The sequence below is a fragment of the Typopeltis vanoorti genome, chromosome 23 (assembly GCF_054136105.1).
Source record: "Typopeltis vanoorti isolate ZY-2024b chromosome 23, IOZ_Tvanoo_1.0, whole genome shotgun sequence".
In the NCBI taxonomy this organism is placed as follows: domain Eukaryota; kingdom Metazoa; phylum Arthropoda; class Arachnida; order Uropygi; family Thelyphonidae; genus Typopeltis; species Typopeltis vanoorti.
The window spans coordinates 1,468,626-1,485,987 of NC_143571.1; the positions used below are offsets into that span (position 1 = coordinate 1,468,626).

Sequence of the window (17,362 nt, forward strand, 5' to 3'; positions counted from 1 at the left end):
GTTATTGGAACATACAAATATGCGAAATGTTCTCTCTCTCGCATAAATAACAGTGCTCTCTCTCTCTCTGTTTTTCTCACTTTTGGAAGCACCTCTGGACCCGAAAAAGGATAAAAATCACTTAGTAATAAGCAGTCCTCTTAAATTAAGAGCGTACATACCCCGTACGGGCTCTGCTGAGGAATTCATCCTCTCGCCTCTGAAAAGTGTGGAATTCGTGTTTAATTTCAAAGTCCGTTTCAACATCTATAGAAGTTACAGGTCTGGCCTACAAGAAAAGCATAAAGCACTCTTTCAAAGAATAAACAAAGCTATTTTTTCTCATCTGACCTTTTTTTATAAGGAATAAAGGGGGTGGGGGAGATGTTAAGAAAAAAATAAAGAAAACGGATGAAGAAGACAGCCTTGCGTTTCAAAACTTTAATTACTAAATAAGTAAGAACAAGTTAGAACGATTTTTCTAATTAAATCAGATATGAAATTAAATTAAATCAAATAAAGGAAGAAATGTGTTTGATTAATTAATAGTGCGAATATTACGATAGCCAGCTGGAACCAGTTGGTCGATTTCGTTGCTGTTGTCTCGATATATAAAATAATTTTAAATGTTGGTGATTAACTATTATTTCTACGCAGATTGTATATTAGTGGAGCGAATCATTCAAATAAGTTTTAAAATTCTGCATTTATTTCTAAAAGCTTAACTGAATTTCATTGAATGTTATTTTTTATTACTTATTATTCGTCTACTAATTGCTTGAGGAGACTTACCCGTAACAAGTACACGTGATCACCAACTAAACCCCACTCGATATCTCTGGGAGATGAAAATTCCGCTTTCACTAAAAAAAAAAAAAAATCATCAAAAATAGTTCACTGAACGATTTGTATTATTAAATCTAAGGTTTAATTAATTATAAGTTTAAAATACAAGGTGCAGATTATAAAACGGGAACGTTCATACATTATTATGAATTGCTGACACTACCGAAATGACACCTTACGATTCTGATTAAAGTCATGGAATAAGATTTTTTCACATCTTTGTGGTGATTATTATCGTATATATGCTCTTACGTTATCATATGCTTTTTGTTGCTATGGGAATAACTTAATCTGTATGCTATCCTATCCTATCCTAGAGAGCTGTGATGAACTACTGAAAGTCCATAGAAGCTGGACATGGTTTGGTGTCATGAAGATTTCTTCCTACCATCATTCAAATGGGATTTAAGGAATTGTGATCAGATGGCTGCAGAGGTAAAGTCATTAAGGTGAATGAAACGCTCCCTACAACAGAAATAGTTTTTGCATCATAACAACAGGATAGTTGCAGAAACGATATTCTCTTTATTCTGTTGGACTTGACCATGTAGGAAGGACAACGTTTTCCACATGTTGTTTATTGCATTTCATTAGTTTTCAAAAAGGTTGTTTTTAAATCAGTTTTCAGCACTCTGGTAATGTGTGTCTTCCAAAAGTATCATATCGAACTTTAAAATATATCACGAAGTCTGCCTATGATGATATATTAAGAAACAGCAGAAATAATCAACTACGTTTCGGTAGAAGTGATCTACAAGGTTTTATCTAAGAAGGTCAGATTAAAAACTTTTGACCTAAATACAAAAGTCAAAAGTATAGTGCAAGGTTCCATCAGATATAGAGTTTGGGGTTACCTAGTTGTAGATAACAACGCATGATACTACGAAGCGATTTTCTGTATAAAAATAAATTAATTTCTACAGCATAAATATATGCTACTTAAATATTTATCAACGTTTCTTTAGAACTACTATAGGACTCTTCATAACTGCATACAAATTATGAATATAAAATAAAAGTAGAAAACGAAACCAAGGATAGTTCAATAACATTATTATACTGAGATCCGAATCATCCATTTACCTTGCATTAGTATTCTTTTCTCCTTCAGGCAGTGGGAAAGTTTTGAAGATAGTCGTTAACATCTCTGCAGAGTTATAGTGTCGGGTTCAGCAGATGCTGAGGCCACTGACCGAAAAGGAGAAAAAGCAAGAACCTTACATGTTACAAATTCAATTTTAATCCAATAATAATTTAATTTTAATGTAATACTAATTCAATCACTATTCAGGTATACTTAGAAAACATTTGTCGATTTTCTGTAAACTAAAACTTAAACTTTCCGAAAGCGAATTATTCTACTGTGGTGAGGGCGGCAGCCTATTTTTTGTTTGAGATTCCCAAAATTATGTAATTCCCCTTAGCTAATTTACGCAACTAGCAGTATGGATGTGCTGTAGGTTTACATCCTTTCCATAAAAAGGAGAAAAAAAACTATTCGTTATTTTGCTATTAACTCACACTGCACTCTCTCTCTCTCTCTCTCTCTCTCTCTCTCTCTCTCCAATTACCGCATTAGCACAGTGCAATGACAGTTCACTCAGAACGCTGGGTAAGAATATAATTCTTTGTTATTTTTTCTTTAAGAGTACATCATGAATCATTGGTACCATACTCTAATTTAACAGCTGAATAACGTTAATTAATTTACGAAGACTCGGACTTAAATGTATTAATAATTTTAGAATGATATTAAAATGAGAAACATGATTATGAATTTTTAATTAAAAATTTGTTAAGTAGGCTGGGTCCGAGTTATGGTTAGCAACTAAGATTATGAAGGCAGTTTATTATGTCTCTTAATAACATATGTTTTCCAGTTGATTTAAATACTTTGTTAAGTACTCTTCTTCTTCTTCTTCTTCTTCTTTGGTGCATCAATCCGAAGATTGATGCACCAAAGAAGAAGAAGTTACAGCAGCCCATCCTGTCTTGTGACCTCCTTTTTATCTCTTCATGACTCTTAGCGCCGGTTAGCATCATTATGTTACTTATATATGAAATATTTGATCTGCCTCGCGGCCTCTTTCCTTCTACAGTTTCCTCCAATATTTCTGTATCAGTCCCCCATGCCTCAAATGGTGGCCAGTTAGGCTTTTTCTTCTCTTATTGACGTGGCTCATTAGTGACCGCTCTTCATTAACTGTATTTAGAACTTCTTCATTACTTTTATTTTTTGTCCAACTAATTTTCATCATTTTTCCAACTTTTTGATGCCTTGTTTTATGCGTCCAGGCCTCACAACCATATAATGCAGTGCTCCATATGTATGTTTTCACTAGCCTTTATTTGCGCTGGGTGCTAAGGCCTTTACTGGTAAAAATGTTTCTTCTGTTATAGAATGCTTTTTTGGTCAAGATTATTCGTGTTTTAATATCTGGTTTCTTCCATCTTCTGTGATAAGACTTCCAAGATATTTAAAAGAGGATACCTGTCGTATTAGGTTATTATTTATTTCCAGGTTTGTTTTCATTGTATTTGCTTTACTTCTGGTTTTTTTTTTCTTATAATTAATTTTTAGGCTGTACTTGTGTGAAAATTTCTTCCGTCTTTGTCAGGGTGGATTTCAGTTTGTCTTCGTTGTCAGCTATAAGTGCTATATCATCCGCAAACCGTAGCCAGTTAATATCCACTCCATTTATCTTAATTCCTGTTTCTATCAGTTCTCTCAATTTCTTTATTGCATCTTCAATATAGACATTAAACAGTATGGGTGAAAGGGAGCATCCCTGTCTTACACCTCTACGTATTCTTGCAATTGCGGTATTTGTATTATTGCTGGCTGTTTCTATTAGGGCTTCTTGGTGCTTGTAAAGATTAAATGTGATTGTTTAGTACTACTTAATTTAAATCAAATTGCTAGTTGAACAGCATTGGTTATATTTTTGACACGAATGCTTCCTTCCAATACATTGCATTTTATTACTGTTTTAATGTATTCAAGAATAAAAATTAGTAAAAATTATTAAAAAACCCAGTTTAAATAAATAATTAAACTGGGTTTTTTAATAATATGTATTTAGTTTAAATTTTCATACATTACAAGCATTCATCATACGCTATTTTTTTTAAAATATTTACATATACAATAAAAATCTTGAGTGATATTACAACTTATAATTTTACAGAATTCAGCACTAAGTGCTGCATTTTGTACATTGGATTACAATTAAAATTTTTAATAATACTTCTTGCCTCTATATTATGTATTTACAACACTTGTTCTTCTAATATTAACAATAAGGATTATACAGAATTTTTGTTTATATGTTTTTTTAATAATAATAATATTTTTTTTTTTAAAAAAAATAATAATGATAATTTATTAATTGCTAAAATATTTATACATACAATAAACACCTTGTGTGACATTGCACCTTATAATTTTACAGAGTTAATAATTTCAAGGACAAGTACGATAGATATTGTGTTGATAACGTTGGTCGCCCACGATGATTCTTAGGACTCCATGAAGGCGCCGTGCAATAATAATAATAATAATAATAATAATAATAATAATAATAATAATAATAATAATAATAATAATAATGAATCCTGCTCTCCTTGCTGGCAATCTAGGCGGGAATCTGAAAAGCGACTGGAAGAAAAAACGTAAAAAATGGACTGTAGAAGAAAACAGAGAAGTTATGACATGTTTTTGCAGATCAACAACAGGAAAACGAGGTTTCAGAAAGCGTATGCATTTATTTTGGAAAGAAAAATTTCCAGAATATGAAACAACAGCTTATGGATCAAAGGAATTTATTTTCCATAACAAAATATTTCCTGAACTTGAACTGCAAGAGTTACGTAATAAACCAACAACTTCACTAACAACAAATGATCAGGAGGTGGCTATATCAAACTTTGGAATTCAATTTAGTAAGCATCAAGCTGAGGACATACCTCGGAATGTTTTGACAGAAGTGCAGTGTAAAATGAATTCAGGGATATTAGAACATATGAACTGCATAAATGACCTTATAATATTATAAGTATTATAGGCCACCAAAACCACCTTATGGATCAAATACCCATCCTCATACGCTTCGCATCCATCATATATTTCAATGTAATATCAATGGTAGTTCAATTTTAATATGCACTTCGCATCCATGATAACCTTAACGTCTATAGATGTCACGGCCGGTAGCGTGGTTAAAAGCTTTACATAAATCTGAGCTAAACCAGCTCCTCTTAGACGCAAATGCTGTGAAAACCATCACAACCAACAGCATAAAGAAAACAAATCAGCTCTTCTACAGCACAGCCTATATCATTACAGCGAATCTTGGTTGCAAACCGCAAGAGCTAAAGCCTAGGATGAAACGATCTGCACCATGCAAAATCCGGTTGGAACGAAAAGTAACGTACTTTGAGATGATTTGAGCAACTTAAAGAATTTTAAAGAAGGAGGGCTGAAAAATAATAATGTCAAAAACAAACTGATTAACACATAATTAGGCTAACAAAACAATTGCTGAAGTTACTGAAAAGCTAAAACAAAGAATTATAGCGACTGCATAGAAAATTAAAAGTATGAAGCAAGAATAAGTCAATATGTGCAAAATATGCAATTTCGACAGAACCAACGTCAGTTCTTTCAGTCTTTCTAGAGAAATACAAATGCAAACAATCGTTCACCAGATTGTTTGCATTTTGTAAGACAATCTGGGATAATCTTATTGAACATAATAAAGATGCCTCATGGATTAAGGAAATAAATCGCAATTGAAACAAAAAGAAATGCAAAATATCATTATCACTGAAGAAATGGTCAGTGCTCAAGCTAGAAAATTAAAAAACTGGAGTACACCGGGCAAGGACGAACTACATGGATTTTGGTTAAAACATCTAACCAGTCTACATGATCGAATGGGAGAACAATTTAATTGTTTGTTGCAGTCAGGCTATTTCAGTGGAAGACTGGATGATATCTGGGCGCACTTTTCACTTCATGAATGATAAGGATGCAGACCCAAGTAACTATCGTCGAATAGCATGCCTACCAACTATGCTTCACTGCAATCATAGCAAATTCCATATACCACTACCTATGGGATAATCAGATTTATCCGCTTGAACAAAAAGGCAATTTTCAAAATTCTAGAGGAACAAAAGAGTAGATCCTTATTAATAAAATGATTCTCAGAAATTCAAAAAGACGAAAAACTAACTTAACCATGGCATGGATAGACTACAAGAAAGCATTCGTTTCCCTCCCACACTCCAGGATCCTAAAATCACTACAAATATTTGGAATTAAGAAAAACATATGTTCGTTTCTGGCAGCTGCTATGAAATTATGGAAAACAACTTTAATAGTAAATAATGAACGATTTGGAGATATTGGCATTAAACGTGGGCTTTTCCAAAATGATTCTTTGTCACCATTGCTCTTCAACATTTCTTTGATACCTTTTTCTATGATTCTGAAGAAAACAAAACTTGGATATGAAATTCCTAAATGTAATATTAAAATTTCCCATCTGTTGTATATGGATGACTTGAAGCTATATGGAAAATCGGCCCAGCAAATAGACTCTTTATTTAACACAGTTCGTATTTTCAGTCAGGATATCAAAATGGAATTTGGTTTAGATAAATGCGCAATTTTATCTATTAAACGAGGAAATATTAATGATACTAGTAGTTTTAATTTTGATCAAGAGAAATATATAAAAGCAACTTCAAGCGACGAACAAGATAAATATCTAGGAATATTAGAAGCCAATGACATTCTCCACTCGAAAGTTAAACAACAGGCAGCATCAGAATACATCAAAAGAGTTAAAAATATTCTGAAAACAAAACTAAATGGATTAAACACAATTAAAGCAATGAATTCTTGGATTATACTAGTGATAAGATACACAGCTGGCATAATAGATTGGACAAAAGAAGACCTGGACAAACTAGAGCCAAAACTAGAAAAGTAATGACTACATCATCCATTGCATCCAAAGTGACGTTGACCCGTTCTACTTACCAAGGCGAATAGTTGGATGGGGTCTGCTGTAAGTGAGACAGACTGTGGAAGAAGAAGAAATTAGCTTAAGAAGTTACATCGACAATAACTCTTAGCCAATGCTTCAAGCAATTACACAAGAGTGTCTTCTAATAGCAACAGGAAACAAATCTGATTACAAAATGGAACAACAAAATAATCGATATGTGATCTAAAAAAATGAACCCTTGCATGGCCAATTTCTTCGAGATACTGAGGACAAAATTGCCGTGAACAAGACATGGCAATGGCTACAATACGGATACATTAAAAGAGAAACAGAAAATTTATTCTTGCAGCTCAAGAACAGGCATTACAAATTAATGCAATCAAAACAAAAATTTTGAACATCAATAATAACAGCAAATGTAGATTATGCGATCAAGAAGATGAGACTGTAGAACATCTAATCAGTGCCTGCAGCAAAATAGCTCTAAATTGACTATAAATACCACCATGATCAAGTGGCTAAAATAGTTCTTTGGCATGTATGCAAAAAATATGGCTTTCCTATTCTGATAACTGGTGGCAGCATAAAATAGAGACAGTGTTGGAAAACCAAATAGCAATAATTCGATAGTACTTTAGAATATAAACTGATCGGCATTTGTAACACAATAAACCTGACATCACAATTATCGAATATCGACAGGTTTTGATTATCGATATCGCAGTACACAGTGATAACGACATTAACAACGAGGAACTGGAAAAAATTGATAAATATCGAGATCTGGCAATCGAAATTGGCCGACTGTGGCTTCGGTGCACTTGGTGCAACTTCGAAGAAGCTATCCAACTATTTACAGCAATTAAATCAACGAAGTGACCCCATATGACCTACAAAAAACAGCATTGCTTGGAACAATTCTTATTTTACGACGCTCCTGACGGACTATTCTTAGATTCTTGGGTAGAATCTGAATTGTTCTGAATCACTTGTCAAATTTTTATTTATATGATATCTTGTTTTGACTGTGTATCAATTATGTGAATAAAATAATAATAATAATAATAATAATAATAATAATAATAATAATAATAATAATAATAATAATAATAATAATAATAATAATATATTGCGCCTCTGGTTTATATTAAGATTTGCGGTTCCTTTTAATATTATTGCCTCATTTCTTTTCATTACTTATAAAACAGACTGATTAGAATTATTAGAAATAGCATAGCCGAAGTGTACCTGTTTTTCATATGAAGAGAAGAGAAATCAGGAAACAGAATCCAATTAATAGTTCAATCAAAACTGTACACTCATCTGACGCTAATGCAAAGTCTTAAGTAGATTCCATACAGATAAAAGCAATAAATGTTGCTCAATAAAAATAAACCGATAAAGGTAAAAACACTTCACTTGGAGTGTAGATAAGCCAGGAAATAAAACACAGGAAATGTGAGCCATAGCATAAGTATACATTCTGATATTTTACATCCAATGAGAAGATGCATTCCAGGTTAAGGCTAACATGAAATGAAATGAAATTATTTGTCATCTGATTGTGTAATATTCATACATTATCAGTCGCAACAACAGGAGGGAGGAAGAGTGGAGTTTTTCAGGCATCGCTAATTTGCTTTTTCCATTCAGCAGAATCATGAATTTTTTTTATTATTTTGATACATACAGATGTGCTTGCATCATTTTAATAAATGACAATTTTTACAAGCAACTAAGTAACGAATTTTAATAACTGAGTTGTTATATCCCCTCTCAGCATGTCATGGCATGTGGAGGTCATCAACAAATATCGGTCGCAATACACAAGACGTGGTTTCCCCAAGGCAGTGTGTGACAGCATATAGCTCCATCTCAGTCACTATTTCAGTTGAAAAATTCTTTCTTTTTTTCTTTTTTTCTTTTTGGAAAAGCAAGGCATTTTAACTACTTGAAACAAAAATATCTACACTTTCACCCGCAGTATATTAGCATGAAACCGACCGAAACGATGAGTACTGCAAAACCACAGTTCCCTGCAGAATGCATTGTCATCATTTTCGCATCACTATTCTAATCCGGACTGACTTGAATGAGATCCACCAGCATTCCAGAGTTCCATGTTTAAAGAGAATAAGGTGGTCTACCGAAGAGGCTGCTATATCTGGCTGAAATTGTTACTGGTCAGTGTGCTTCGTTTTGTTATTATTATTATTATTAAACCAGTACTTTTCCACAATTGTTCACAACCAGATTATATTCCACGAAAATTCAATAACATATCTACACACACACACATGCATATATTTAAAATTTGCTCTTGAAATATGCAGGACATATGAATATATAAAAAATCTTGAAAAATAATAAATAAGATTTAACAAAACTTAAAAGATTGTCTTTTTCCAACTCAGTCCACAAGGAGATTCGAGCACAGTACATACGGTTCGAATATTCCTGCTGCAGGAATGGTTGTAAATATGTTTAGACGGTGGCACACGATTTTCATCTCAGTATGAGAATCCCAACCCGGTTATGAGGGACCAGAAGTGTATTAAAAGAATTAAATGTCTCGACTGAGGGTCCAGACATTTAATTAGAATGGTTTAATTATCTATTTCAATGAACATTCCTTGATTTACCTGAGAAAAGATAGAATGCATAGCAGTTACTTAAAGAATTTTGTTTTTTTTTTCTTTCTTCTCTTCTTCTTTTTCTGAAAAGACAAGGCATTTCGGGCTTATTAAATTACGTGACATTTTTGCAGGCGTGGTCAATTTTCACGTTATGTGGAATGAAAAATCCAAGATTCTAGGCATTACCCTTTCGTGGAAAGGTCCTATATAAAGGAATCCTCCTCCCCTATTACTCTGATGGACTTCGAACCATGTGTTTCGATTAAAATGGGCGGGTAATTAGCAATGACGCTATGGAGACACCAGCTGGAGGAAGGATAATTGTCCTCTACGCCGATGAACACAGTTTACTGAAAATAACATTTCCTTATACAGAATAAACAGGTTTTTGCTTTCAAATTAGACTATTTACTGTAAGGCATGTTTTATTATTATTATTTTATTATTATTATTTGACACCTCCAGGGAGTCCAAAGACTCATCGAAGGAGAGTGTGCCAACAGCATCGAACGATTGGTTCCCTTCCAACTACTAACCGCGCTCATACTTACTTAACTGAGCCATTAGTAGCAGAGGCTCTACCAATCGACCAACCTTTGCCGGCAAAGTTTGGTCGATTGGTAGAGCCTCTTTTTATCTATACATTGATCACACACACACAGACATCCATATTTGTGGACAGGATTAATATAAAATTTATATTTTTCATATACTATACAATACACGCTCTGGAATTAACGTAAAATTTATTCTGTTGGTATGAATGTGTGAAAAGGACTTTGGAAAATAATATCGAATGAATTAAAGCAAAAAGTGGAGTTTCAGAAGAACGTAAAAATTAAAAAGGCAAAAAAAAAAAATTAAACAAAAAGAACTGTAAAGAACATTAATGGAAACTGTCTAAATATGAACGACTTAATATTGAGGAATAATCATTAACAAATTGTTACATTTTAGCAAATATCACGAATTTATCAGTATGAAATTTTTGTGGGAAAAGGAGAACACAGAAGTGATGCGTATTTAAAAAAAAAATAAATAAGAAGTAGAAGAGAATGAAGTTATTGATGACTTTTTTATTTGTTTGGTTGAATCGAAGGTGCAGTGCTGTCTGAAATAAATTTGTTTCCGTGAATACAGAAAAAATAAATAACTGTTTCTTGTAAATGAGCTGAAACCAAGATAACTGAAAAAATAACCACCAAAATAATCTTTAATCAAAAGGCTTTCACTGAAAAAAAGTGACTTCTGTATACAGAATCCTCAGAATGATTTAAGGAATTTATTGAATGAAATTTTTTATTTCATAAACGGTATCAACAAGATCATATTCCAATGTTTAAGGTTTTTTTTTTTAGATTGAATTCATAGCATCATTTCACTTGGAATTATTTATCAGTACGAAATGTCAGTATTTTCGTAAATTAGAACTAAATACCATTTAATCAATTTAAAAATTGTATATTTTGCCTGCCAACTGCTTACGTTCATAGACCAGGTGTGCTTTTTTTTTCGCGGAAAAAAAATGTTCTGCCTGTATGAGAGCATTTAACTTTCTCGCGTTCTAGCTGACACCGAATGCTGGTCTTTCCAACTAAAGAGCACGCAGTTATTCTTCTGAAATCAAAATTGAGACTAACAGTGATTTAGCAATCTTCTGCTGTCTTGAACAGACTATTTTTGAAAAATGCTGTGTTTTAGTGGGAGATCATGGTCATCACCAGATTATTACTTTGCCTGTTGGCTTCATGAAATAGAATAAAACAAACTAAATAATAAAAAAAAATCTGTTTGATCATCAAAGAAACATTTCCAAATTACCCTTAGTGCTAGTTACCCTGTGGAACTATTAAACTTTCGTAGTTTAGATCTCCGTGAAAGGTTTGAGATAAATCTTAGTACTAATCATTAAAGCAGGTCAAGACTTTCTGGTTGGCTCGATGAAAAACATTTTATGTTACAATTCTTTCCCATGCCGTCTGTTTTATGCCATGAAAACAAGTTTGTTTTGGGGAGATCGGGAAAACATTTAGCCTGGAAAAAACTAGGATCAAATCCCATCATTCACTGACACTAAAATTTTATTATCTTGATTTTTAAAACGGAGTCTGAGTTATGAGCTCTCAGATAAATTTAAAAGTATGTTTCCATCGAATGGATGGAAACATACGTTTCGACTTCTTCACATTCCCTTATTTCGGTGTCACTACTTGGATTAATTCCACAGTATTCATAATCTTGAAGAAATAAAACAGATTTGTTCATTAAATAAAATATTTTATTAGCTTAATTATACACAACACTATAGTTTATGAAATATCCGAAAACGGACACAACTCTAGTTTTCTACAGACATTTCTTTAAATATAGAAACTTTCTGATGACAAATGAAAACGATTAGTTTAATTCTACTATTTTCGTACAAATATAATGAACTCAAATACGATAATTTGAGTTAATTATCCGTCAGTCTATTCTTCGTAGAATTCCAGTATTTCCATCGAGTATCACTGTATCTCCTGGAATGAGAAAAATTCGGTATTTCAGCATTAACAAGCAGCCGAAAAAAAAATTAAAATATGCTAATTAGAAATTGAAAAAAAATTAATTTCTTCAGTCTGATTAGCTTTTGTGGGCGAATATTGGTTTAATTTTAAAAACTGTTAAATTAGGGAATTTCCTTGTAAAGTATCATTTTATTATGTAAACAATTATATATATGAATATATATATATATATATATATATATATATAATTATTAAACTTAACTAAGTTATAATAAATGTGTTCGCTGGTATAAATTATCTTCATCATGATGTGATATCAACCTAATTACTGGATAGCAACAAGTATAATAACAAAACTATGTCTGGCCACTCCTCCAGTGGAGGGCTCCCAGCCAATTTATATTTATGTCTCCTCCTTTAGGCTGTTATAAGAGAGTTTTAACTAAGCTCAGTATATTCGAAGGTAGCAGACGTTTCCCTCCAGGAAATCTGATTTTTTTTTATCCTGCGTATCAGATCAACCTGGCAACATATACGCACTTAATTATCATATGCTACATACAGATCCAAGAAGTATAGTTGCTTCATCAGTAATTCTAACCAATAACCCTTTTGGGTTATTTCTTTTATTTTTTTATTATTTTTTTGATAATACCCAAGAAAGATTGCCACCTATAGCAACCTATTACCGTGGGCATAGAAAGGGTCAGGGAAACCAAAACCCTGCTGTGTACTCCATGCGCATAAGCACTCAAACCTCGGATGATATGTTCACAGAACATTTACCTTTGAATTCAGCACAGTGAGGAGAATATTACCTCCAATTTTACCTAACACTTTATTATTCAGTCGTAAATTCAATGACAGCTTATTTCTAAGTAATTTCAATAGTCGTTTGAGTTAATCAGTTTTCAAAATATGATAATTTTCATCGCTATACAGAATTTATTCTTTGATCAAGTGTATTTATTTATTTTTAAGTTAATATTAAAGGGGTGTAGTCCCTGATCTCTTCATTTGCAACGGCTAGTAATTTTATGTAGAAACTGAATTTACATTAGTAATTAAATTAACTGTTGATTTTAAACTTACCAGAACAGAACACATCTGTTGCCCCATGCAATCCCACAATGCAGGGTATTCCACATTCACGAGCTACAACTGCTCCTGCAATGCACGAAATAACAAACAGTGTCAGGAGTGAAAATAAATGTGAGGTACCAAAGTAAACACTTATAGATCGTTGTATTCTCAATATTTAAAGTGAATAAAATGTTCTATTTTTAAACTTCTCTGTGAATAATAGAAAGGAAAAAGAAACTTAGAAGTTTAAATTATTGTTCAAAGATATAATCGAAACCATTGCTATAAAACAAGAGACCTTAATCCTACTGAAATCGAAAAAATTTCTGAAATCAAAATAAGTTTTGCTTAAGCTGAAATCTGAAACATATTTACTAATAATGGAAATTTTTTTCTTATTTTACAAGAGTTAATATTAGCTCTGTAAATCAAGAGATGTTAATGATCCAAACCCTTTTTAAATAACAGAAAACCATGTATCAGCTAGGGAAACTTCAATATCGCAACAACAACAATAAGAAAGGACAACAGTAATAAAGTGTGGAGTCTCAGATGGGTCACTGCTAAGAACGTATTATATTTGTGATATATGTAATGATCTGTGCGAGTGTAACCGTGCATAAATATCTTCCTGCTGACTTAGAGGATGTAGAAAATCGAATCAACCAATTTCAGCTTAAGATATAAGTTAGATCACAAAGTAATTGTGAAATTGCATGAAACGAATTCCAGTGGTATCCAACCGGCCCCTCAAATGATAAAGTATTTGGACCCCCAATATCGACAGTAACCTAAAGTGAAACTCCCAAAATTCATTTTCAACAAACTAGTTAATGAACAGAATACCTTATGTCAAAAAATTGTTACTGTAACATTTTTAAGATGCTTATACTAGTAACGAGTAAATTCTTCAATGCAATATTGTTGTCACTTGTGAGGGTGGAGATTATTGAAAAAATTTGCCACCGTTGATAACAATTCAAAAGAGAATAATTACAATTATATCCATTATTTATTCATTCGCTCATTACACCAGTGAACTCTTTGTCATTCTTAATAATTTGCCGATTAAGAAACTCTATTTATATGGTTGCATACTATATTTAGAAACAACACTGCAAATTTTCCTGTTTAGAATGTACATTATGGTTTGCGATGAGGCAGGAACTTGTTGGAATTCCTCAGAAATGAAATAAATCTTTCATAAATCGTTTGAACATTTAGCAATTACGAGTAAAATTGTTCAAATTAGTGCAGTAAAGTTCCTAATGGAATAGTCTGTAATCTTGATGTATGTTGTTATAAGGGTGTATTATATAAGACAGATCTGGACAATCGATCCCTGGACAAAAGTCCATGGATATAAAGTCCCTAGGATAAAACACCCCCAATTAAAGTACAAAGTAGGACACAACTCTCTTTTTTCTGTTCAGATTTTAACAGAAAATATAATACTAAAGTATAAGCATATTAAGTAATAAATTATTCCTGAAAAACATTATAGTTTATTTAATATATTTTGGTTTCTGATGATGAAATGTAATATATTAGATATAATAATGATTAATTTACTGATGTAGAATAACATAGAGAGAGCATCCATAGCTCAGTCGATATAGACAAAGCCTTTCGTTGGAAAGATCTGGGTGTTCGAATCCCGTCTAGAACTCGAGTAGTAAACCATGTTAGTAGAACTCGAGTTGGTAAACAATGCACCCTCATACGGAGGTTGCATGGTTCATCCGCCGAGGCTCGTGTTTTTGTCCCGCAACCAAACAAACGGGACAATAAAACACGCGCAATTTACAGACAAAATAATACTTACAGGCGTAGGGTTTTATCCTCGAATTGGGGTTACGAAATCCAAGGATACTTGGAAAGTTTTGGTGCCTGTTAGAATTACTAATGATACTGATGATGAGATTAATACAGAATTAAAGTTACTTTATAATTTCCTGTATATAACGATTTACTGTATATAACTCTTTACTAGAACTAAAACTTACTTAATTTAGAATAATAAATAATGATTAAATTGGACATAATAATAATTTAATACCGAGTTCTCTAGTGCGTTTTTTCCCCCCTAGGGAAGGTTTCGTCCTGAGGAGGTTTTGTCGTACACTCATTAGAGAAGAATACTCGAATTGTGACATGTTATGTCTCGCAGTATACAGCATACATATTGCTGTATGTTACTCGTACTGTAAACTAATCCTGTACAATCATTTGAGTTAATGGTGAATCCCGCCTAAATGTATATTTAGGCCGGATTCACTCTTGTCACACACACACACACACACACACACACACACACACACACACACACACACACACACACACACACACACACACACACACACACACACACATTCGGTTACTTCTTTGTAGTCTGTCTTTTATTATTCTTAATTTTTATGTGTTTTCTTTAATCAGTAAATCTCTGAATTATGCATTGTTCAATACTTATATTGGAAGTATTACTGTTACTATCTTCTATTATTACTTATTTTATTATAATATTTGCATGGTATTATTATAATTGGTGTTGTATTTATATAATTATTTGTATTACATCAGTTTTACAATGCATAATTTAGAGATTTGCTGATTATTGGATATGAAACTGAATTCTAGTATAGTTAACAGAGCAGACAAATGTAAATATGTCTCTCTCTCTCTCTCTCTCTCTCTCTCACTCTCGCTTTTCTTTCTCTCTCATAATTCGAGTTGCTATCGCGTGCTTTCATCATGCCAAATTAGGAAGGGAGGACCCTTCCTAATTTGACAACCTCCCTTTCATTTCATTCCAGTATGTATTAAAAATAACTTTCAAAAGCTTGCAAACTATCAGGGGTAAAAAGATATTAACACGCAACAAAAGCGAGTAAACAATTAATTAAGAATAAGTGACTCTAGAAGAATCTTGAAAATTATATTCACTTTCGTTATTACTTCCAAAAAAATGTGGACTTAAACGAATCCAAAAAGGAAGTCTTTCAGTAATTGTTGAGCTCATCAGTTGTGAAAAATTCTAAAAATATTACCATGAGAAATGAGTCCGCCCAGTTCCGTTACAACACCGGAAAGAAGAGGGAAGTAAGGCGTCCAAGCAATATCAGTTGAGTATGCAATCAAAATGTCCCCTTCCTGAAATAACATTTTAAAAAATTACAATCAGATTGATTGTAATAATTTATATCATTGACATTTAATAGTTATACAATAAATAGCACAATAAACGCACCAAATGCATTCTTCAATCTATTTAAATGCTGATTGGAAAAAGTAAGAATAAATAATTAAGTTTTTTGCTTGTGTGAGTTCACTAACACAACTTTAGCATGGATTTCCAGTCCACGGATATGACATAATTTTAAATCAATCGTGGTATTTCTGTCGACAAATTGTAATACTGGATATGAGAGCTTTGGGATTGCGTTACTTTTTCGAGTAGTTAGAGCCATTACATTTATAGATTAATCGTGACATTTCACCTTCGAGTAGAAAGACACGAGTTTAAACCACAAGGAATCTTTATAGGATTTTTCATCTTAGCGAGTTTAATATTAACAAAAATGGCGCGTTGGAACGTTGTCTTCCATAAATATTCGATATTTCTTCCAGAATAATATACAAAGTGCACAGAGAAGGTAACATAATTCAAACAAAGCAAATTATAGGCTAACATATATAGTTAGGATCAGACATTCATTCTACAGTGTTGGCTTTGAATACCCGCATGGTATTCTGATGAGCTTTCGCGTAAGTCTGAACGATGACAATGGCTCTGATAATAGTGAATTAGAGCTGTGAGACTTCTAGCAAAACAGCTTTCTAACAAAAAAAAAAAAAAGATATTTAATGATATATGTCAACCTAACACGCACCTTAATTTGCACCTTTCTATTTGCGTGGGAGTGTCCTTAAACATTTCGCATATCTCAATTCTATAGCACGTTCTCTCAAAACATTTACTGACACTTTATCCAAGCTCATTGACTTAGAGGGTTTCTTATAGCTGAAAATGTCTTGTAGTAATGATTAAGAGATCAGAATATAATTAACGTTTTGTACTGTTATTTTAAGATGTTCCTTTGATGAAGCTACAGAAAGTTGTTTACCAAACTTATAGCAGAGACATAATAATGCGATGATCAGAATTTACAGAAACTTTTAAATATCGACAGTTGACCTCAGTCTAAAATTACATTGGAGAAAACACTTCAAAATTTAAGTTTAGGTTAATTGTTACTCTTAGAATAAGTGTAGCCCTTATTTAATAAATATTCAT

General features: G+C 32.6%; 1 protein-coding gene across 3 annotated transcripts in view; it reads right to left on the bottom strand.

Moving 5' to 3' along the window:
• Positions 1–780: 780 nt before the first annotated feature.
• The window catches only part of LOC150093568 (uncharacterized), a 133,998-nt gene continuing 117,416 nt past the window's right edge, over positions 781–17,362 (bottom strand). For 2 of the 3 annotated variants that reach the window (XM_090412811.1, XM_090412810.1), the window contains exons 38-40: positions 16,116–16,218; positions 13,078–13,152; positions 11,747–11,997 (exon numbers count right to left, since the gene is read on the bottom strand). In XM_090412811.1, coding sequence (XP_090268937.1) covers positions 11,945–11,997; positions 13,078–13,152; positions 16,116–16,218 — 231 coding nt within the window. In that variant the 3' untranslated portion in view covers positions 11,747–11,944. Of the gene's footprint in view, positions 843–1,908; positions 2,014–11,746; positions 11,998–13,077; positions 13,153–16,115; positions 16,219–17,362 lie in introns of those variants that run through there. The other variant, XR_016550310.1, reaches the window with a different exon arrangement.